This window comes from Callithrix jacchus, chromosome 17 (assembly GCF_049354715.1).
Source record: "Callithrix jacchus isolate 240 chromosome 17, calJac240_pri, whole genome shotgun sequence".
Lineage (NCBI taxonomy): Eukaryota > Metazoa > Chordata > Mammalia > Primates > Cebidae > Callithrix > Callithrix jacchus.
The window spans coordinates 48,227,910-48,250,746 of record NC_133518.1 but is presented as its reverse complement, the minus strand read 5'-3'; the positions used below and the strand labels follow the sequence as shown (position 1 = coordinate 48,250,746).

General features: G+C 39.4%; 1 protein-coding gene across 12 annotated transcripts in view; it reads left to right on the top strand.

Moving 5' to 3' along the window:
* PPP2R3A (protein phosphatase 2 regulatory subunit B''alpha) overlaps positions 1–22,837 on the top strand; it is a 190,041-nt gene that overhangs the window by 35,045 nt on the left and 132,159 nt on the right. For all 12 annotated transcript variants that reach the window (XM_008983778.5, XM_017965839.4, XM_035278273.3 and 9 more), the window contains one exon: positions 5,226–7,664. In XM_008983778.5, the coding sequence (XP_008982026.3) occupies positions 5,670–7,664 (1,995 nt within the window). In that variant the 5' untranslated portion in view covers positions 5,226–5,669. The remainder of the gene's footprint in view (positions 1–5,225; positions 7,665–22,837) is intronic.

Here is a 22,837-nt window from a genome sequence, read left to right as displayed (position 1 = left end):
AAAACATACTCAAAGACCTAAATTTGTGATTTGTTCTTTAAGTCTTGCCCCCATCCCCTTTCTCTTTCTCAGCAAGATGACTCATGAAAAGTTCATCAGATTTTATTTTTAAAACTCAGCAGGGTTCATTTTTGCCATATCTTTTTCTTCATATTTTCTTTTAAAGAATTTCTGAAAGCTGCTTTGTTATTTAAAACCATACTCTCTGTCTGGGCACAGTGGCTCACACCTGTAATCTCAGCACTTTGGGAGGGCAAGGTGGGTGGATCACGAGGTCAGGAGTTCGAGACCAGCCTGGCCAAGATGGTGAAACTCCATCTCTACTAAAAATTAGCTGGGCATGGTGATGGGCTCCTGTAATCCCAGCTACTTGGAAGACTGAGGCAGGGAAATGCTTGAATACAGGAGGCAGAGGTTGCAGTGAGCCAAGATTGCACCACTGCACTACACTCTGGGCAACAGAGTGAGACTCTGTCTCAAAAAAAAGGAAAACCAAAAATAAAGCTATACTCTCTCATATGGTAGCCACTAGCTTCATGTGGGTATTTTAATTAAGATTAATTAAGATTAATTAAAATGGCCCAAAGATTTAAACAGGTACTTCTCCAAAGATGACATGGGGCTGGTCAATAAGCACATGAAAAGATGTTCAACATCAGTAGCTGTTAGGGAACTGTAAGTTAAACTACAGTGAGATATCCTTACACACCAATTAGAATGGCTAAAATAGAAAATACTGGCAGTACCACATGCTGGCGAAGATGTGGAATCATCCAGGTCTCTCTTATGTTGCTGGTGGGAATGTAAAAGATATAGCTATTCTGGTAAACAGTTTGGCAGTTTCTCATAAGGTTCAAGATATACTTACTATAGAAACCAGCATTCACACTTGTATTTACCCAAGAGAAATGGAAACTATATTCACACAAAGCCTCTGCACTAATATTCATAGTAGTTTTGTTTGTAATAAGCCAAAACTGTGAATAACATAAATACCCTTTAATGGGTGAATGGGTAAACAGTGATAGATCCATGATATGGAATACCACTCAGCAAGAAAAAGGAATGAACTGTTGATACATGTGGTAATGTGAGTGAATCTCAGAAACATTAAGTGAAAGAAGCCAGTCTCAGAAGATTATATACTATATGACTGCATACGTAAAATATTTTTTTACATTACAAAATTATAGTGGGGGAGAATAGATCAGTGTTTGCTGGGAATTATGGGCAGGGTGAGGGTGTGGCTACAAAAGGGTAGTATGAGGAATTTTTTAGGGGGTGATGGGAAAGTTCTGTATTCTGGTTGTGGCAATAGTTATTATACAAGGAAAAGAGGGAGAAAAAAAAGGGTGAGTGCATGTAAAACTGGTAAAATCCAAATAAGGTCTGTAGTCAATAGTACCAATGGCAGTTTCCTGGTTTTGGTCATTGTACTATGGTGATGTAGGGTGTCATCATTGGGGGAAACTGGGGAAAGACTTCACAGGAACTCTCTATGCTGTTTTTTCAACTTCTTTGTGAGTCTAAAATGATTTCAAAATTTGAAGTTTTTTTTTTTTTTTTTAATCAAAATCCCATTCTTCAGTTGCACTAGCCTCATTTAAAGTGCACAGTAGCACCATGTGGCTAATGTGCCATATTGGATAGTGCAGATAAAGAATATTCCCACCAATGCAGGAAGTTTTATTGGACAGCACATGTCTGACTTTAGCCAGTGTTTTTCCTTCCTTGACTGTTTCAAATTCCAATATAACAGGAATACTTTCTTGTACTTTTTGTCACATTACCTTATTGACTAGTTGTTTTGGTTATATTCAGAACTAGAGAAATACTTCCCGTCTTTATTTTTTCAAATTTTAGAGAAAAACAGTTGTTTTTATGTCAACTTAAGAATTTTTTTGGCCAGGCACAGTGGCTCATGCCTGTAATCTGAAACTCTGGGAGGCCAAGGCAGACAGATCACCTGGGGTCAGGAGTTCAAGACCAGCTGGCCAACATGGTGATACCCCATCTCTACTAAAAATACAAAATGAGCCAGGTGTGGTAGCACATGCCTGTAGTCCCAGCTACTTGGGAGCCTGAGACAGGAGAATTGCTTGAACCCAGGAGGCAGAGGCTGCAGTGAGCTGAGATAGTGCCACTGCACTCTATCCTAGGCAAGACAGAGCAAGACTCCATCTCAAAAAAAAAAAAAAAGAATTTTTGGACACATGTTTTAATAAGCATTTGGATATTTAAGTGTTCCAGCATTTATGTATTTTGCCTCTGGACCAGTTTTATAACTGGATTAGGAAATAATCCCAATCTCTTATATAGTTTTCCTACTATACTTTCTCAACACTGTCCTTTGTGTTTACCTTTCCTTTTATCTTTACCCAAAAGCCCTTTCAAAATCTTGGTCTTATCTAAAAAGGGCCATTTCTTCCCTGTGTTTTGGATATACATCTCTTGAAAAGGTAGTGTGACCATATTCTCATCTTCTGTTCTATAACATTTTTCCTCTTTGGCTTTTTTATATTTTCACTTAAGAATTACTAGTCACCTCCTTTACTGTGGAGTTTTTTTCCAATTCAGCTTCATCTACCTTGTGTGATCTCTAGTTTTGTAGTTTTATATAAACTACCACTTCAGATTTGGGGACAAGGAAGTGGAGGATGAGACAACAGGTTAAGATCCATTTATATAGCAACAAAGCTAAGATACTGGGGGCCAAGAAGAATGAGATGTGACCCTCCTGGGAAGAACCACAAAGAGATAAAAGAGTATCAGAATTCAGATTTATATCTGCCTGGGTGAAAAATATAAATATTGTAATGATGTCAGTATTCCTTCAAAATAATTTATAAGTTTGTTAAAATTGTAATCAAAGTCCAGTAGGATTTTTTTTTTTAAATTGACAGTTCAACAATTCATCTAGAAGACCATCAAAGATCATTTAGAGGGTAAAAAAAGAATCGTATCAGTTAACAGAGTAGAAAAGAAAAGAAAAAAAAGAATCAGAACTAGTGATCAAGGAGGCAATGCTAGTTAGTAAAACTTAATAAACAATAATTTATAATAGTGTAGTACTGGTACAAAAACCAGGAAATATAGTCTAGCCAGTGTAAGAATTCAAAACAAGGAAGTATTCTTCATGAATTAATTAATCGTACTAATTGATTCTGTATTCAGTAAGTCTCTAATACCAAATGGGCAACAAATAAAAATCGTTTACCCAAGAACAATAAATAGGCAAAATGAACCATTTTCCATTATTAAATAAAATGTGAAAACGATGAAGTACTGTTTCTCATTATTAAATGAGTAAAGATTTTCATTCTTTTTCCTTTTTTTGAGACCAAGTCACAATCTGTTGCCAGGCCAGAGTGCAGTGGCATGATCTCGGCTTGCTGCAACCTCCACCTTCCGGGTTCAAGAGATTCTCCTGCCTCAGTCTCCTGAATCGCTGGGACTACACATGTCCACTGCCACACCCAGCTAATTTTTTGTATTTTAGTAGAGATGGGGGTTTCACCATGTTAGCTAGAATGGTCTCAATTTCCTGATCTCATGATCCGCCAGCCTCGGCCTCCCAAGCAGCTGGGATTACAGGCGTGAGCCACTGTGCCTGGCAGATTTTCATTCTTATGACAGCAATGTAGTGATGGTGCAGTGAAGCTAATGCCTTCCTTCATTGTTATCATCTCCTTCCCATCATTGCCTCATTGCACCATCCTTGATCAAGTAGTATCCTACTTCTGTCCTCCTACATTCTGTCCTTCAGCAAATCATGTTGGCTGTACCTTTGAAGTATAGACAGCATCTAAGTATCCCCACAATTGCTATACTGGTCCAAGCCTCCCAGCCTTCTTGCTGGCCTGTTGAAGTAGGTCCTAACATGTTTCCATGCCTCCTATCTTGCTACTCTGAAGTCTCTGAACATAACAGCTAAAATTACCAATTTAAAATGGAAGTGTGATCATGTCATTCTTCTGCTTAGTAGCCACCAGTTGTTTCCCAGCTCACTTAGGGTTAAGACCAATAAAACTTAACGGTTAAAACCGTAGTGCTCTACAGACTCTGCATGCTTTAGACTCCCACCTTTCCTTTGTGACCATGTCATCTCCCACATTGTCTCCTTGCTCCACCCACTTTGGTCTCTCTGCCATTATTTTAGTAAATAATGCATGCTCCACTCTAGGGCCTTTGCACTTAAGGTTATTCTGCCCTGGAGAATATACCTCATATATACTCCTTGGCCTGCTCCCTCTCTTCTTTCAGGTCTCTGCTCTTCAGATGTCAGTAAGTCTTCTCTGACCCCTCTTCATTAACAGCACCCTCACAACCTTTCTAACCCTTGCCCTGCATCATTTTTCTCATTAACACATGCCACCATATGATAAGTTTATATGTTTAACTTGTATATTGGGTTTTCTTCCCTTTGTTTGATTTGCTGCTTTATCACTAGTATATACAAAGAGCCTGGTACACACAGTAGGTAGTCAGTATTTGTTGACTGAATAAATACATTGACAAAACCTTCTTGGAAAGCAACTATAGTATGTTTTAAAAGCCATTTTTTAAAAAAAGAATGATGAGTAAATTCTGTCCACTTGATGCAGAGAAGAGAGAGATATCTGCATGGGGCAGGGTCTGGGAAATGAGATCAAGATCAATAATGAAAGTTGGTTTTTCTCTCAGTAAGCAAAGAGAAAATTATGGGAGAATAATTTCTAAGTGTAGAGGAAGTCTGAGACTCAAAACAGGTACTAGGTGTTGATAGTCTTTGAGAAGACTAAGTTGATGGAAGCAAAATGTTGGTGCAGGGGCATAGTAGAAAATATGATTCTAGATGGATGGGAGCAGGTGTTGAGGGACTTAAAAGTAAGTCAAAAGAGGTAGACTTGTTATGATCCCTGAGGAGATGAAAAGTGTGAATTCTTAAGCTGTGAGGGATGAGAATGCCATATAAATCTAAGCTTCTTAGTATCATGTAAGGAGCATGCAATAAGAAATTCATCTCAGAGGTAAATGTGACAAGGCAGTGTTGAGGTAATATTACTCTAGGCAGTAAGGAGTGTAAGGTGTGATGAAACAAAGGCATGAGTTGAATATCAGCTGTAAAGGATATGGCAGATAATAAGGCTTGGTGATTAACTGCATATGGGATGCAAAGAAAGAGGAAATTAAAAGTTCCAGTATTAAAAAACATTTCCTTTTAATTATTTTCTTTTTTATTACAGGTTTCTCTGTCATTCACAGAAAAATGGATCATTTAAACCTTTGGAGGACTCAGTTATCACAATACTTCTCTACTACCAACTAAGATTTATGACAGTAAATTTCTAACAGCAAATTTCCATGTTATAGAACTGTTGAAGAACTAAAAGAGGATATTCTTTCATCAAAATAATTTTATGGTACCATGATATCACTAAATAAAATTTAAAAGCACAGTTAGTAAATTATTAAATTTGCTAGTACAAGCACACATGTGCATCAGCTACTGTATTCTGATAGTTACCAAACCTCAAATATAAATGGTTTGCCTTCAAGGCAAAAGCCGTATTTGAAAGAAACCACTGAACATTGTTATTAAATATACTTTCAGCTAAGTGTCATTTAGGAGAATTCATGAAGCAAGTTCTAGAAAGTTCCAAGTCCAAACAGTAAGCGGATTTGATATTATGGCAGCAACTTACAGACTTGTGGTTAGTACTGTGAACCACTACAGCAGCGTGGTGATAGACCGACGTTTTGAGCAAGCTATACATTATTGCACTGGAACATGCCACACTTTCACACATGGAGTTGACTGCATCGTGGTACATCACAGTGTTTGTGCAGACCTCTTGCACATCCCTGTGTCTCAGTTCAAAGATGCGGATCTGAACTCTATGTTTCTACCCCATGAAAATGGGCTTTCCTCAGCTGAAGGAGACTATCCCCAACAGGCCTTCACAGGCATACCCAGGGTCAAGAGAGGATCTATATTTCAGAATACCTGCAACTTAAAGGACATTGCAGGAGAAGCAATCAGTTTTGCCAGTGGGAAAATAAAAGAATTTTCCCTTGAAAAACTCAAAAACTCTAACCATGCAGCTTACAAAAAGGGAAGGAAAGTTAAGTCTGACTCATTTAATAGGAGGTCAGTTGATTTAGACTTGCTTTGTGGCCATTATAACAACGATGGGAACACCCCGTCTTTTGGTTTACTGCGGAGTTCCTCAGTTGAGGAAAAACCTTTGTCTCATAGAAACTCACTTGATATGAACCTGACTTCCATGTTTCTTCAAAACTTCTCTGAAGAAGACTTGGTTACTCAGATTTTGGAAAAACATAAAATAGATAATTTTTCTTCTGGGACAGACATAAAGATGTGCTTGGACATCTTGTTGAAATGCTCCGAGGATTTGAAAAAATGCACAGACATCATAAAACAATGCATAAAGAAAAAGTCAGGGAGTAGCATCAGTGAAGGAAGTGATAATGATACAATTTCTAGCTCCGAAGCTGTGTATATGAATGTAATGACCAGGTTAGCATCGTATCTGAAAAAGTTACCATTTGAATTCATGCAGTCTGGGAATCATGAGGCTCTAGATTTCACAGAACTGATTAGTAATATGCCTAGCTTACAGCTGACTCCCTTCTCCCCAGTATTTGGCACTGAACAACCTCCTAAATATGAAGATGTTGTCCAGCTCTCGGCTTCCGACTCTGAACAATTTCAGACTGTTGAATTGCAAGATGACAAGCCTAATTCCAGGAAGATGGACACTATACAATCCATTCCAAACAACTCTGCAGTTTCCTTATATAACTTAGAGGTAAATGATCCTAGAACTCGAAATGCTGTCCAGGTTCAATCACAGTCATTAACCATGAATGCTTTAGAAAATATTTCTTCTGACGACTTAATGGAAACTCTTTATATTGAAGAAGAGTTAGATGGAAAGAAAGCATTAGATAAAGGACAACAGACAGAGAATGGACCCAGTCATGAGTTGTTAGAGATAAACGAACGTAGAGCAGAATTTCCAGAACATGCTACTCATCTTAAAAAATGCCCTGCCTCAATGCAAAATGAAATTGGTAAGATATTTGAGAAATCATTTGTTCATCTGCCTAAAGAAGACTGTAAATCAAAAATTTCTAAAGTTGAAGAGGGAGATCAGACAGATTTTACAAATTCCAATAGCCAAGAAGAAATAGATAAATTGTTAATGGATTTGGAATCATTTTCACAGAAGATGGAGACTTCTCTAAGAGAGCCACTTGCGAAGGGTAAAAACTCTAATTCTTTAAATAGTCACAGTCAACTGGCTGGTCAGATCCTTGTAGATCCTGAGCCTAAATCTAAAGTCTCTTCACCCATAGAAAAAGTCTCACCTTCCTGTCTAACAAGGATTATTGAAACCAATGGACACAAAATAGAGGAAGAAGATCGGGCCCTCTTACTGCGAATCCTGGAAAGCATTGAAGACTTTGCTCAAGAACTAGTTGAATGCAAATCAAGCAGAGGGAACCTATCACAAGAAAAGGAAATGATGCAAATTTTACGGGAAACCTTGACAACTTCCTCCCAGGCCAATTTATCAGTATGTAGAAGTCCTGTTGGTGATAAAGCCGAAGATACTACTTCAGCAGTTTTGATTCAGCAGACTCCAGAGGTGATCAAGGTAAGACCCAGCAATTTTGAGTACTAGGAACTCTTCAAAAATGTTTTAGTGTTTGAAAATTTTATAAAGAGAAACTGTTTTCTGTTAGCCATTTTTTGTTCTGAAGCTCCTGTCCTACACTAGGAATGATCTCACTCTGCTCAGAGCCAGCAAAAAGCAAAGATTTTACAAGATGATAAAGGGGAAAAAAAAGCAAAGACTTTAGACTCAAACAGACTGGTTTCTACAGCCCTCCCCATACCCTTCATCATCTCCCCAACTCTGTGACCAAAGAAAAATTACTTAGCTTTAATATCCTTATCTTTATGGTGGACATACTAATGATCAAAATAACTCATGTGAAACATAAGCAAGATCCCTTACACAAAGTAGGCATTTAGTATTAGTCCTCACCTTCCCCAGCCAATGAAGAGACCAGTTGTTACTGCATGCCTGTGTAGACCTGTGTAAAGTTAGAGTACAAAAGAAGACATGATTCTTAAAGAGCTTTAAATCCACTTGTAGAGACAAAACTAACATGTCTGAAATAGTTCATGAGCAAGTAAACACCATTCTGAAAGTTTGTCTTAACAGTAGGTCTTCAACAAAGGTAAAGACTAAAGAGTAAGATTTGATTCTCCAGGCAACTGAGAATAAATAATCAATCTAAAATCATAGAAGTATTTTCAAATGGGTTTTAATCTATCCCCCTACTGAAAGCACTGCTTTTGAATACTCCCAGAAGGGTAGTTGTCTTTCCATTTTGTTTACATATGTGTGTCTTAGTACAAGATTATTCCTTGTTCATTTTGTAAGTCCAACATGGGTTAGCAAGAGGCTCTGCTCTACTTCACTCAAGCACCCAGGCTGATGGAGCCTCCATCTTCTTACTGCTGCCCCATTGACCCATCTGGAATATGTGGCTTATGAGTTCACCAAAGAAGGGCAAAAAAGGGGTGATGCTTTTAATTGCCTTGTCCCAAATTTGAACACATTTCATTTCTGCTCACAGTCCAGTGATTCCCAACCTAAAATCTGAGAAACATAGAAAAGCACATGGAATATTTGTTAAGCACTGCCTCTACCACATGAATAAGCTATATGTATCAACATGTATGAATTCACAGACATGAAGCCAAATCCACAAAAGCAAGTTGTAAAATAAGGATATGAATCATTTTGAGATACATACATTTTTACAAAAGGTATGAGGAAATAAATGGATGCACAAAATACAATGTTAATGGTTAATCTTGGAGAAAGGGAGATGCAACTGAGGAAGGGCATAAAGGGGGCCTGAACAGTATTAGTCATAAGACTATTAGTCATTAGTAGATATGTAACTGTTTTGTCATGTTATTCTTTATGCTTTTTTATATTATTAAATGTTACTTAGTAATTTTTTTGAAAACTAATTGGATATTGGAGATGCTATTTATGTGGCCAAGTTAAAATTCAAGTTACATATTAGGCGGCTTCTCATTACAACTTTCATTTGAGCGAGCTGGGTAGTGGGGGGGCCGGCAGGGAGGGAATGCATATTGTCATCAGGCGAATCTTTCCCTGGTATTGGTTGAGCATCCAAAATCCAAAGTGCTCCAAAATTTGAAGCACAAAATTTCTGGGCACCAGCATGATGCCACAAGCAGAAAATTCTGCACCTGACCTTGTGACAAACGCTATCAAAACCTTGTTTCATGTACAAAATTATTTAAAATACTGTGTAAAATTACCTTCAAGCTATGTGTATATATGAGACAAATGAATTTCGTGTTTAGACTTGGGCCCCACCCCCAAGATATCTCATTGTGTATATGCATATATTCAAAAATCCAAAAAGTTCTACATCTAAAACACTTCTGGTCCCAAGCATTTTGAATAAGGGATACTCAACCTGTATGTTTTGTGGCTGCTATTCTCCTGTGGACTTTTTTAGTTACAAGAGATACTAAAGTTTAAAACAGTGCATACTTAATAAGGTTATTAAGTGATGATTTGGGTCTAAATATTGCAGATCTTCACTGAGCATTTCTGTGAAATTACTTGGTGTGAATCTCTTCATCTGTTGGTTCACAGGTGTTAATGTCTTTAGTTTACTTGGGTTAACACTGGGGGAAAAACTTGGAATTAATCACAAAAGTAAGAAAATAATCCCTTCATGTGGATTTTTTTTCCACATGACACATTGCAGTACACAGGCAATACTGATGTTCTTCATAGTTTATAAAGGAAAGAAAATACCTACATAGCAACCTCAAAATCATAATAATGTCATAACAGTGACCAGTGAACTAAGGCATACTAAGACATTTAAAGGTATTATCTCACTATTTTTCCTCACAGTAACCCATCTGTTCATTGAAGAAACATCTACTTTCTCTCATGACCTATTCCAGTGTCTTAAAACCACTATAACCAGAAACTCTCACTGTGATACTTTTTTAAAATTTTACTCAACCCTCTTCACCCATTATCTTCTGTGATGAAAAGAAGACAAATTCTCTAAAAAGAGATAGACTGCATAAAGTAGAAAATGCCTGAGCATCGCCTGTCTTGTGTCCCTGGCTAACACTCATAAGTGGGTCCCCCATAACCCCCAATCTAGGTACAGCTACCTTAAAATGCCACACTGGACTCTAAATGTGCTTCCCAGTTTTTTGACAAGTATGGACTGAAATCAAAATCTTATTAAAAGGCTGTCTCCTGCCATTCTTTCAAATAAGTTTCAATATCACAGAATAGAATAAAATTTGATGAGACTTCTTCTTGATAAAAGTTGAAAAAGTAATTAATGAAAAGCTAACTTAAAGAGACAAGTAGGCTGGGCGCGGTGGCTCAAGCCTGTAATCCCAGCACTTTGAGAGGCCGAGGCAGGTGGATCACGAGGTCAAGAGATCAAGACCAACCTGACCAACATGGTGAAACCCCATCTCTAATAAAAATACAAAAAATTAGCTGGACATGGTGGTGCGTGCCTGTAATGCCAGCTACTCAGGAGGCTGAGGCAGGAGAATTGCTTGAACCAAGGAGGCGGAGGTTGCAGTGAGCCAAGATCGCACCATTGCACTCCAGCCTGGGTAACGAGCGAAACTCTGTCTCAAAAAAAAAAAGACAGGTAATATAAAATATTTAATTCAGGAGGATGCTTAATGCAAGAAGACAAACCATTCTTCCTTGACTCAGTTGCCTTCCTACTTGTCTTTTTTTTTTTTTTTTTTTTTTTTTGAGACAGAGTTTCACTCTGTTGCCCAGGCTGGAGTGCAGTGGAGTGATCAGCTCACTGCAACCTCTGCCTCCCGGGTTCTTGCAATTCTCCTGCCTCAGCCTCCCGAGTAGCTGGGACTACAGCTGCTCGCTGCCACACCTGGCTAATTTTTTGTATTTTAGTAGAGACGGGGTTTCACCATATTGCCCAGGCTGGTCTCAAACTCCTGAGCTAAGGCATTCTGCCCACCTCTGCCTCCCAAAGTGCTGGAATTATAGGCGTGAGCCACCTCACCTGGCCATCTTTTTTTTTTTTAATCTTTCTTTTCTTCTCATGAAAAATTTAAGCAAGGAATTGGCACACATTTCTGTGAAGGGCAAGATAGTAAATATTTTAGGCTTTGTGGGTCAGAGTCTCTGTTATGTAGTGTTATTTGCCTTTACAAAAAAAAAACAGTGCTTTAAAATTGTAAACCATTCTTAGCTCCAAGACTTAGAAAAACAGGCAGTGGGCCAGATTTGGTCCATGGACTGAAGTTTATTAACCCTTGTTTTAAGCAAATGGAAAAGTATGGTGAATGATATAAAAGCACTCATCACCTACCACTTAGCTTTGTCAAATCTTAACATTTTACCATTTGCTTCAAATCTTTTCCAACTACCTTTTGTCCTAGGGGAATTCAAGAGACTAAATGGATATATCATGAATCCATTATTTCTCTCAAACCTAAGCTCTGTGATAGTTTTATCTTGATGATCAAGGGCAACAAAAATTGTTCTAACAGAACTTAGGGAATGTAAAGGGAAATTTCAGGCTGCTCTGTTTATATTATTGTGAATTCCAAGTTAGTAAAATCCACACCAATAAGGGATAGAGAGTAAGAAGCCTACCTGTCGTTCAGGTGGGAATGTTTTCCCATTGGTTTTCTGGAGTTTAAAGTCAGAGTTTAAGCATGCAGTCTTCCTGATGACCTAATAACATCTGATCTTCTCTTTTTCCATTCAGCCTCCAAAAATGTTATCTCAAGCTCCCAAATCTACCCATGGTAAAAATGAAATATTAAAATAAATATGGAAGGAGATGTATGAGTCTCTTTTAAGTTTCCACATCTGGGCTCCTAACCTCTGTTGGCCTTTATTTAGCATTGAACAGCTATTTGTTGAATGAATAAACAAGTAGGTGGATGAATAACCAAGTGAGAGGATTTTCGCTTGCCTGCTTTGTCTCCTTCTGAAATGGAAACTGCTCCTTTGCCCGAGGGCCATCCCTTTCTCTGCTCTTTGCTTCTCAAGGATGGGTGCATAAGGACCTGACATCAGGGTGCCCTTCTCGGACTTCAGGATAGTTAGTGCCTCTGCAGGACTCAAGTATCTTACCTAGACCGCTAAGTCTTGTAATTCCTCTAGCCTTTAACACCTAAAAAACGACAGCACCCTAGGAAGGGTCCCTTCACCTTTCCTGGCAAGAGGGGAAGACATCAGGAGAGTGTAGACTGTTTTACATTATTGGGGTGGGGGGGCAGAAATCCCTTGATTATACACTATAGCCATTTTGAGAAGCGTATGCTTTCTCGATCACTGTTGTTCCCACAGGCTTTCTTACAATATGATCATATATGAGCTCTTTGTTTAAATTTTGAAAATTTTGTAACACTTATTTTCTCTTTAAGGAATTCCTATATATTCATTGTTCTTTTGCCCATTCTTAGAAGTTGCCATCTTCCTCCTCATGGATTTGGGTTGGAAAAGGCTATTTCTGGCCATTTAATTGTAGTACAATTGTTTGTTTTTATTTGTTTTTGGATGCCCAAGAGAGTCAGAAATCCTTGAAGCTGGGTGTGATTTCTGTTGTTACTAGAACTCACTTTGCTTTCTTCTATCCCTGAGCAGGAATTTGTATTTGATATTTCATTCTGAAGGAAATAAGGGACCTTCCTAGGTTAATGACCCAACATTTAGGTTTCCTCAATGTTTAGATAGTACACTGTATAGTTTTGTATGCATATTTAAATGCAGAATAATTAGAAAAATTAGTATTTTAGCAAAGCACACTTTAGGAACTTTGTTAAATGTTTCTTCTGGAGCATTAATTAACACTTTCCTCTCTTTACTTTCTGGGTTTATATCCATGCCTTCATTAACATGAGCCAGTCATGTCACTGAGGGAGAATGTTTCTTCTTCCCTTCTTCAACTACTTTGTAGGTGCTCATGGTGCCTGGGTTCAGTGCTGGGAATGCTTGAGTAGAAATCAAGACACTTAGCGACACAAAAGGAAATCATCCTCTCCTCCTCTCAGTTACCACCAAGCAGATTAATAAAGTAAACAGATCTGCCTAGTGGCAAATAGGAATGTGCAGAATGAGCCCAACCTGAATATCCCCCTCCACCTTTGGTGGCTTCTGACATCAGGTTTCTTTGTATTAATACCTTCATTCTTTCTGATTAACATCAGGTATCTCAAATATGTCCCACCTATGTTCACAAGAGCCTGGTAAATATATATGTACTGATGTAGAAAAGTCAAGATAAAGTTAAAAATGTAAATTGTAAACATGTACCATTATGATCCCTTTTTGTTAATATATTTTTATGTATACAAAAAGTTTGGGGTTTGTATGCTCCATATTATTCATGTTTCTCCAGAAATAGAAAGTGAGTCTCATATCCAGGTGTTCCTGATAAGTCTGCCCTTTCCCAGCCTCCACACCACCCTTGGCAGGAGTGAAGAGGAGCTCCCAGATAAGCTTGATCGGTTAAGCCCACAGCCCTGCCCAACCCTCATAGCTTGACCACCACTCTCTGATTTAAGGTCATCGGGACTAATCTCTCTAATATGCCCTTCATCCCTGTTTACATTAGTCACCACCAGAAGTCCAGGAATCCAGACTACCCCCCTTCCCCCACCCCACTTTCCTCCTCACACTGCTTTATGTATCTCCTAAATCCACTTCCAACCCTCCCAACTTAGATTGTCATCGTGTCCTTTTGAACTCTGAACTCATGATCATTCACCAGCAGAGTTTCCTGTCTCTCTCTTCTCTAAACATAGTTTCCTATCTCTTCTCTAAACATTTCCCTTCCTATTATAACTGAAACTCATCTCTTCCTAAGGATACTGTAGCCAGTGAAATGGTGGCTCTATTCTTTCTCATTCCCACCACTATCCCACAAGGCCTGGAGCAGGCAGTAAGTATTCTTGCAAATGCTGTTCCAGACTATTCTCCTGGCTGCCTCCCTGAAACCAGCCCCACTCCAACTTTGAATTAGTATCGTTAGACTCTGCTATCCTCTACCCCTTCTGATTGTAGTCATCTACCAACCCAGTTTACTTATTTCTTAAAGGTTTTATCTCCTGGCTTTATGACACACTATTCAATATTATTCTTGACACCGTTTGAGTGTTCAGTAGATAAAGTATACAGGACAGGAGCTTCTCAATTCCTTGATCTCCTCTAATGAGTTTGTCCTCTGCCCTTCTTTGTTCATTTGCTGGCCTTATGTTTATGTCCTTGGTTTTAAGCGTATGGTTCCCAACTAATAGTGTTAGCATCGCCTGGGGGCTTGATAGAAATGCATATTCTCATTCCTCAGCCCAGACCTAGTAAATCAGAAACTGGGGGTAGGGCTCAGCACTTTGTAGATTAACAAGCCCTCCAGGTGATTCTGATGCATGATTATGCTTGAGAACTACTGCCATAGTTCATCACTAAAATCATTCCCTTGAATATACTCTCAGCTTCCTTGTCATGCCCTCATTTCGTGGTACCCACCTGGAACAGCTCCAGCTGAAATTGTGTTCTCTCTCTACTATGAGCTTTTATTTGTGCAGCTGAACTTGGCTAGAGAAGATCAACAACTATGCTGAGTGATCTTGCTTTATATTCATGACCACCAACCTCCAGTGGGTCTTTAGTATTGTCTGGCAGTGCTGCTATGTTTCCCTATTCCATTCACTTTCCCACTCTGCAGGTGCCTTCTTCCCTGTCCTCTGACCTCCAGTGTCTTTCCCATCTTCACCCTCAGCTAATAATCTATTTTCCTATTATACTGAGAAAACTAAAGCAATCAGAAGAGACCATTACCCATCTCCTACCCATATCAGTACTCATATCTTTTCCCTTTCCTTCTATTTCTATACATAAACTATCCAAGCTCCTATCTTCAGGCCAGGCCTGTACTCAGGCTTTAATAATAGATCCCATCCCCTCCCATCAACTCACAAACACTCCTGCAGAGATTGACCCATTTCTCCCCTGCAGTCATCAGTTTTTCTCCTCTGCTGATCACTCCTTCAGCAGATAAACATGCTACAATTCTCCCAGCTTTAAAAACAAAACAAACCGCTAGTGCTCCAACATACCATTTGAGTTAACACTCATTTGTCTGCTCTTCTTCACTCCAGGGCTCTTTAAAAGAGCTGTTATCATTGTTTCCAGTTCTTCCCCTGCCCTCCTCTTTCTAAATATACCAGATGTAATCCCATTTGCTGTTCTCTCTTCCTGCAACACCCCCATCCCCATACCTGCAGGACTCCATCACCAGATCTGTCTTTTTAAAAATATCACTTCACTGAGGCCTTTTTGCACTAAAAATTGCATGCACACCTATAGCCTTGATATTCCCTTTCCCCCTTTACTGTTTTCGTTTTCTAACACCACCCCCGATATATTATTTCAGTTACTGTTTGTTTTTCTCCCCTGACTCCTACCACTAGAATGAAACCTCTATGATAACAGGGAATTTTATCTGTTAAACATTCACTGCTACATCCCAAAACCTAGACTGGTAGCTGGCGCTCAGTTGGTGCTCAAATGATATTTGTTAATAATTGTCACTTTGTATAGGGACTTTTGTTTCTATGTTATATATCTGTAGTCTTTAAATTTTACCTTACAACCAACCTTATCCAAGAAGAAAAAAATAATAAAGGTAATTTATCTAAATTCTCTTAGATACCTAAGAGATCTACCATTTTAGCCAGGCTTGAGCCCCTGAAACCAGGCTTCCCAATATGATCATCTTCAAAATTGGATAAAATTAACTGTGTAAACTGATCACTTCAGAAGTTCTATTATACCATACCTTGCAATCTCCCTCCTTCATAAGAACTGAGAATTATGTAGAGATCTTTGAATCAGAGTCATCTCCCTTAAGATTGCCAGCAAACCATAACCAATCTAGACTAGGTCTGAGGGGTTATTCTATCATCCACTCTCATGGATCTATTTTTGGAAACCACAGTTAAGGTGTTTACCCTGGGAGGTGCTTTGACATCCAAGAGACATATTTGTTGTACTTAAAGCATAATGCTCATCATCACCAGGGTCCTTGACTATCAGTTCCAAGCTTCTGTTTTGACATCTGTGAGTTCAACTGTCACCCACAATTACTGAGAAATCATACGCACACACATACACTCACTGTCTCTCTCTCACTCTCTCTCTCTCTCCTCGTTAAGGAAGACACTGGGGCAGAGTATTTTTTTTTTTTTTTTCTTTTTTTTTTGAGACGAAGTTTCGCTCTTGTTACCCAGGCTGGAGTGCAATGGCACGATCTCGGCTCACCGCAACCTCCATCTCCTGGATTCAGGCAATTCTCCTGCCTCAGCCTCCTGAGTAGCTGGGATTATAGGCACGCGCCACCATGCCCAGCTAATTTTTTGTATTTTTAGTAGAGACGGGGTTTCACCATGTTGACCAGGATGGTCTCGATCTCTTGACCTCGTGATCCACCCGCCTCGGCCTCCCAAAGTGCTGGGATTACAGGCTTGAGCCACCGCGCCCGGCCTGGGGCAGAGTATTTTATAGCACCCTTCACCAAGCATTTATTTAACGTGGCAGTGTCAGTAAAATGGAATCCCTTCATTTCTTTTCTCTCCGTATTTATAGGTCAAAAATGAATTATTATGGTCTCTAATGAGCAATCTCTAATTGAATTAAGTCCTCAAGGAGAGAAGGAAGGGAAAAAGCAGACTAAGAAGTACAGAGAACTCTAGACACTAGAAATTCTAGGGATCCCAGAATTATTATGCCTGATAATTTTAGGCTCTAATTCTTTCTTGCTGCCCCAGATTCTAGAACAACATCTACCCCAAGTATTAGGAACACTGTAAAGCCAAAATAATCAGATTTATGGGTTCTGTTATTAGTCATGGAATGTGTTCCCATAATTTGGAGTCAATTGAACCAACACAAAAATGCTTGTTAGTTCTCCTCTGCCATACACATGCCTTCCTATTTTGCTACAGCCAGTGAAGTCAAGGCTAGAGAATTAGGCTAGGAACAAATAAATTATAGATAACTACCACCACCTGGCTTTCTTTCCCCACTGCTGGTGTTTCATTATTATTTTTTGTTTGTTTGTTTTTCTACTGTTATATATATATTCTACTGTTTTATATATATATATTTTATCACACTTTAGGTTCTGGGGTACATGTGCAGAACATGCAGGATTGTTGCTTAGGTACCTACATGGCAAGGTGGTTTGCTGCCTCCATCCCCCGTCACCCATATCTGGCATTTCTCCCCATGTTATCCCTTCCTAACCTCCCTACCCACTGCTGTCCCTCCCCTATTCCCCCTAACAGACCCCAGTGTGTGATGCTCCCCTCCCTGTGTCCACGTATTCTCATTGTTCAACACCCACCTATGTGTGAGAACATGCAGTGTTTGATTTTCTGTTCTTGTGTCAGTTTGCTGAGAATGATGGTTTCCAGATTCATCCATGTCCCTACGAAGGACACAAACTCATCGTTTTTTATGGATGCATAGTATTCTATGGTGTGTATGTGCCACATCTTCCTTGTCCAGTCTATCATTGATGAACATTTGGGTTGGTTCCAGGTCTTTGCTATTGTAAACAGTGCCACAGTGAACATACATATGCATGTGTCTTTATAATAGAATGATTTATAATCCTTTCGATATATACCCAGTAATGGGATTGCTGGGTCAAGTGGAATTTCTATTTCTAGGTCCATGAGGAATCGCCACACTGTCTTCCACAATGGTTAAACTAATTTACACTCTCACCAACAGTGAAAAAGTGTTTCTATTTCTCCACATCCTCTTCAGCATCTGTTGTCTCCAGATTTTTTGATGATCACCATTCTAACTGGCGTAAGATAGTATCTCAATGTAGTTTTGATTTGCATTTCTCTAATGACCAGTGATGATGAGCATTTTTTCATGTTTGTTGGCCTCATAAATGTCTTCTTTTGAAAAGTGTCTGTTCATATCCTTCACCCACTTTTGAATGGGTTGGTTTGTTTGTGTCTGGTAAATCTGGTTAGTTCTTCATAGATTCTGGATATTAGCCCTGTGTCAGATGGGTAGATTGCAAAAATTTTTTCTTATTCCCTTGGTTGCCGGCTCACTCTAATGATTGTTCCTTTTCCTGTACAGAAGCTCTGGAGTTTAATTAGGTCCCATTTGTCTATTTTGGCTTTTGTTGCCAATGCTTTTGGTGTTTTAGTCATGAAGTCCTTGCCTATGCCTATGTCCTGAATGGTTTTGCCTAGGTTTTCTTCTAGGGTTTTTATGATGCTAGCTCTTATGTTAAAGTCTTTAATCCATCTGGAGTTCATTTTAGTATAAGGTGTCAGGAAGGGGTCCAGTTTCTGCTTTCTGCACATGGCTAGCCAGTTTTCCCAACACCATTTATTAAACAGGGAGTCCTTTCCTCATTGCTTGTTTTTGTCAGGTTTGTCAAAGATCAGATGTTTGTAGATGTGTGGCGTTGCCTCCGAGGCCTCTGTTCTGTTCCATTGACCTATATCTCTGTTTTGGTACCAGTACCATGCTGTTTTAATTACTGTAGCCTTATAGTGTAGTGTGAAGTCAGGTAGCATGATGCCTCCAGCTTTATTCTTTTTGCTTAAAATTGTCTTGGCTATACAGGCTCTCTTTTGGTTCCATATGAAGTTAAAGGTGGTTTTTTTCAGTTCTGTGAAGAGGGTCCTAGGTAGCTTGATGGGGATAGTGTTGAATTTGTAAATTACTTTGGGCAGTATGGCCATTTTCACAATATTGATTCTTCCTAACTATGATCATGGAATGTTTTTCCATCTGTTTGTGTCCTCTCTTATTTCCTTGAGCAGTGGTGTGTACTTCTCCTTAAAGGGGTCCTTTCCATCCTTTGTTATTTTTATTCCTAGGTATTTTATTCTCTTTGTAGCAATTGTGAATGGGAGTTCATTCTTGATTTGGCTCTCTTTAAGTCTGGTATTGATGCATAGGAATGCTTGTGATTTCTGCACATTGATTTTGTATCCTGAGACTTTGCTGAAGTTGCTTATCAGTTTCAGGAGATTTTGGGGTGAGACGATGGGGTCTTCTAAATATAGTCATGTCATCTGCAAAGAGAGACAGTTTGACTTCCTCCTTTCCTAATTGAATACCTTTTATTTCTTTTTCTTGCCTGATTTCTCTGGCTAGAACGTCCAATTCTATATTGAATAGTAGTGGTGAGAGAGGGCATCCTTGTCTAGTGCCAGATTTCAAAGGGAATGCTTCCAGTTTTTGCCCATTCAGTATGATAATGGCTGTGGGTTTGTCATAAATAGCTTTTATTATTTTGAGATACATTCCATCAACACCTAGTTTATTGAGCTTTTTTAGCATAAAGGGCTATTTTGTATTTCTGTGGAATTGGTAGTGATATCCCTTTGATCGTTTTTTATTGCATCTATTTGATTCTTCTCTCTTCTCTTTTTTGTTAATCTGGCTATCGGTCTGTCTGTTTTGTTGATCTTTTCAAAAAACCAGCTCCTGGATTTATTGATTTTTTTGAAGGGTTTTTTATGTCTCTATCTCCTTCAGTTCTGCTCTGATCTTAGTTATTTCTTGTCTTCTGCTAGCTTTTGAGTTTTTTTGTTATTGCTCCTCTAGTTCTTTCAATTTTGATGATAGGGTGTCAATTTTAGATCTTTCCTTGCTTCTCATGTGGGCATTTATTGCTATAAATTTTCCTCTAGACACTGCTTTAAAGGTGTCCCAGAGATTCTGGTATGTTGTTTTTTCGTTCTTGTTGGTTTTGAAAACATCTTTATTTCTGATGTATTTCATTGTTTATCCAGTCAACATTCAAGAGCCAGTTGTTCAGTTTCCATGAAGTTGTGCAGTTCTGAGTAGTTTCTTAATCCTGAGTTCCAATTTGACGGCACTGTTGTCTGAGAGACTATTATGATTTCCGTTCTTTTGCGTTTGCTGTGGAGTGATTTACTTTCTATTATGTGATCAGTTTTAGAGTACATGTGATGTGGTGCTGAGAAGAATGTATATTCTGTGGATTTGGGGTGGAGACTTATATAGATGTCTATTAGGTTTGCTTGGCCCAGATCCGAGTTCAAGTCCTGGATATCCTTGTTAATTTTCTGTCTGGTTGATCTGTCTTATATTGACAGTGAAGTGTTAAAGTCTCCCTCTGTTATTGTGTGGCAGTCTAAGTCTCTTTGTAGGTCATTAAGAACTTGCTTTATGTATCTGGGTGCTCCTGTATTGGGTGCATATATATTTAGGATCGTTAGCTCTTCTGGTTGCATTGATCCTTTTACCATTACGTAATGCCCTTCTTTGTCTCTTTTGATCTTTGTTGGTTTAAAGTCTGTTTTATCACAGACTAGGATTGCAACTCCTGCTTTTTTTTTTTCTCTCTCCATTTGCTTGGTAAATCCTCCTCCATCCGTTTATTTTGAGCCTATATGTGTCCTTGCATGTGAGATGGATTTCCTGGATACAGCACACTGAATGGTTTTGACTTTTTATCCAATTTGCCAGTCTGTGTCTTTTGATTGGGGCATTTAGACCATTTACATTTAAGGTTAATATGGTTATGTGTGATTTTGATCCTGCCATTTTGATGGTAGCTGGCTGTTTTGCCAATTAGTTGATGTAGTCTCTTCATTGTGTCGATGCTCTTTGCCATTTGGTACATTTTTGGAGTGGCTGGTACTAGTTGTTCCCTTCTGTGTTTAGTGCTTCTTTCAGGAGCTCTTGTAAGTCTGGCCTGGTGGTGATGCAATCTCTCAGCAGTTGCTTGTTTGTAAAGGATTTTATTTATTCTTCGCTTATGAAGCTTAGTTTGGCTGGATATGAAATTCCAGCCATATGAAATAATGAAAGGTTGAAAGTTCTTTTCTTTAAGGATGTTGAATATTGGCCCCCCACTCTCCTCTGGCCTATAGGGTTTCTGTCGAGAGATCCACGGTGAGTCTGATAGGCTTTCCTATGTGGGTAACCCAACTTTTCTCTCTGGCTGCCCTTAGCGTTTTTTCCCTTCATTTCAACCCTGGTGAATCTGACAGTTAGGTGCCTTGGGGTTGCTCCTCTTGAGGAATATCTTTGTGGTGTTCTCTCTGTTTCCTGGACTTGAATATTGGCCTGCCTTGCTAGGTTGGGAAAGTTCTCCTGGATAATTTCCTGAAGAGTGTTTTCCAGCTTGGAATCATTCTGTCCGTCACGTTCAGGTCACCTATCAAATGTAGATTAGGTCTTTTCACGTAATCCCATATTTCTTGGAGGCTTTGTTCATGTCTTTTTACTCTTTTTTCTCTAAGCTTGCCTTCTCATTTTATTTCATTGAGTCGATCTTCAATCTCAGATATCCTTCCTTCTGGTTGGTCAATTCAGCTATTGAAACTTGTATATGCTTCATGAAGTTGTCCTGTTGTGTTTTTCAGCTCCATCAGGTCATTTATATTCTTCTCTAAGCTCTTTATTTTTGTTAGCATTTCATCAAACCTTTTTTCAAGTTCTTAGTTTCTTTGCATTGGGTTAGAACATGTTCTATTAGCTCAGAGAAGTTTGTTATTACCCACTTTCTGAAGCTTGTTTCTGTCAATTTATCAGACTCATTCTCCATCCAACTTTGCTCCCTTGCTTGTGAGGAGTTATGATCCCTTGGAGGAGAGGCACTCTGGTTTTGGGTGTTTTCATCCTTTTTGCACTGGTTTCTTCCCATCTTTGTGGATTTATCTACCTGTGGTCTTTGTCGTTGGTAACTTTCGGATGGGGTCTCTGAGTGGACATCCTTTTTGTTGATGATAAAGTTATTTCTTTCTGTTTTTTAGTTTTCCTTCTAACAGGCTGCTCTGCTGTAGGACTGCTGGAGGTCCACTCCAGACCCTGCTTTTCTGAGGATCATCTGCAGCAGCTGCAAAACAGTAAGGGTTTCTGCCAGTTTCTTCTTCTGTTACCTTAGTCCCAGAAGGATACCGTCAGTCTCTTTGGATATACAGGGGTCAGGGAGCTGCTTGAGGAGACAGTCTGACCCTTATAGTAGCTCAAGTACTGAGTTTGAGCTCTGTTGTTCTGTGCAGAGCTGCAAGGGAGGTATATTTAAGTCTGCTGCAGTGGAACTCAAAACCACCTTTTTTCCCAGATGTTCTCTCCTTGAAAGGTGGGGCTTTATTTATAAGTTCCTGATGTGCTGCTGCCTTTTTTCAGAGATGCCCTTTCAAGCTTGGAGGTAGCCTACTCACAATCTTCCAGCAGAGGTGTTGCTGAGCTGCTCTGGGCTCTGCCCAGCTGCTGTGTGAACTTCCTTGTGGTTTTGTTTATAGAGGTATAGTTAGAACTGCCTCGGTAATGGTGAACTGCCTCGGTAATGGTGGACTGCCTCAGTAATGGTGGCCAGCCTCCATAGTGGTGAACTGCCTCAGTAATGGCGGACGCCCTTCCTCCCACAGAGCTGGATCGTCCTAGGTCCAGCTGTGCTTGCTCTGAAACTCTTCAATCCAGAGCGTTTCAGATTGCTGGTCTTTGTGGGGGTTGGACCCACCGAGCCAGATCACCTGGCTCCCTGTTTTAGCCCTTTTTTTTTTTTCAGTTGAATGGGCAGCTCTGTTTCCCAGGCGTTCCAGGCACCAGTTGAAACAGCTGCCCAGATATGTGTGTGTTTTTGTGCAGAGACCCATTGCACCGGCTGAAATAGCCATGCTGGTGCTTTTCAGCCCAGAGTCTCCTGGTCTGTGGGCAATAAAAACTTG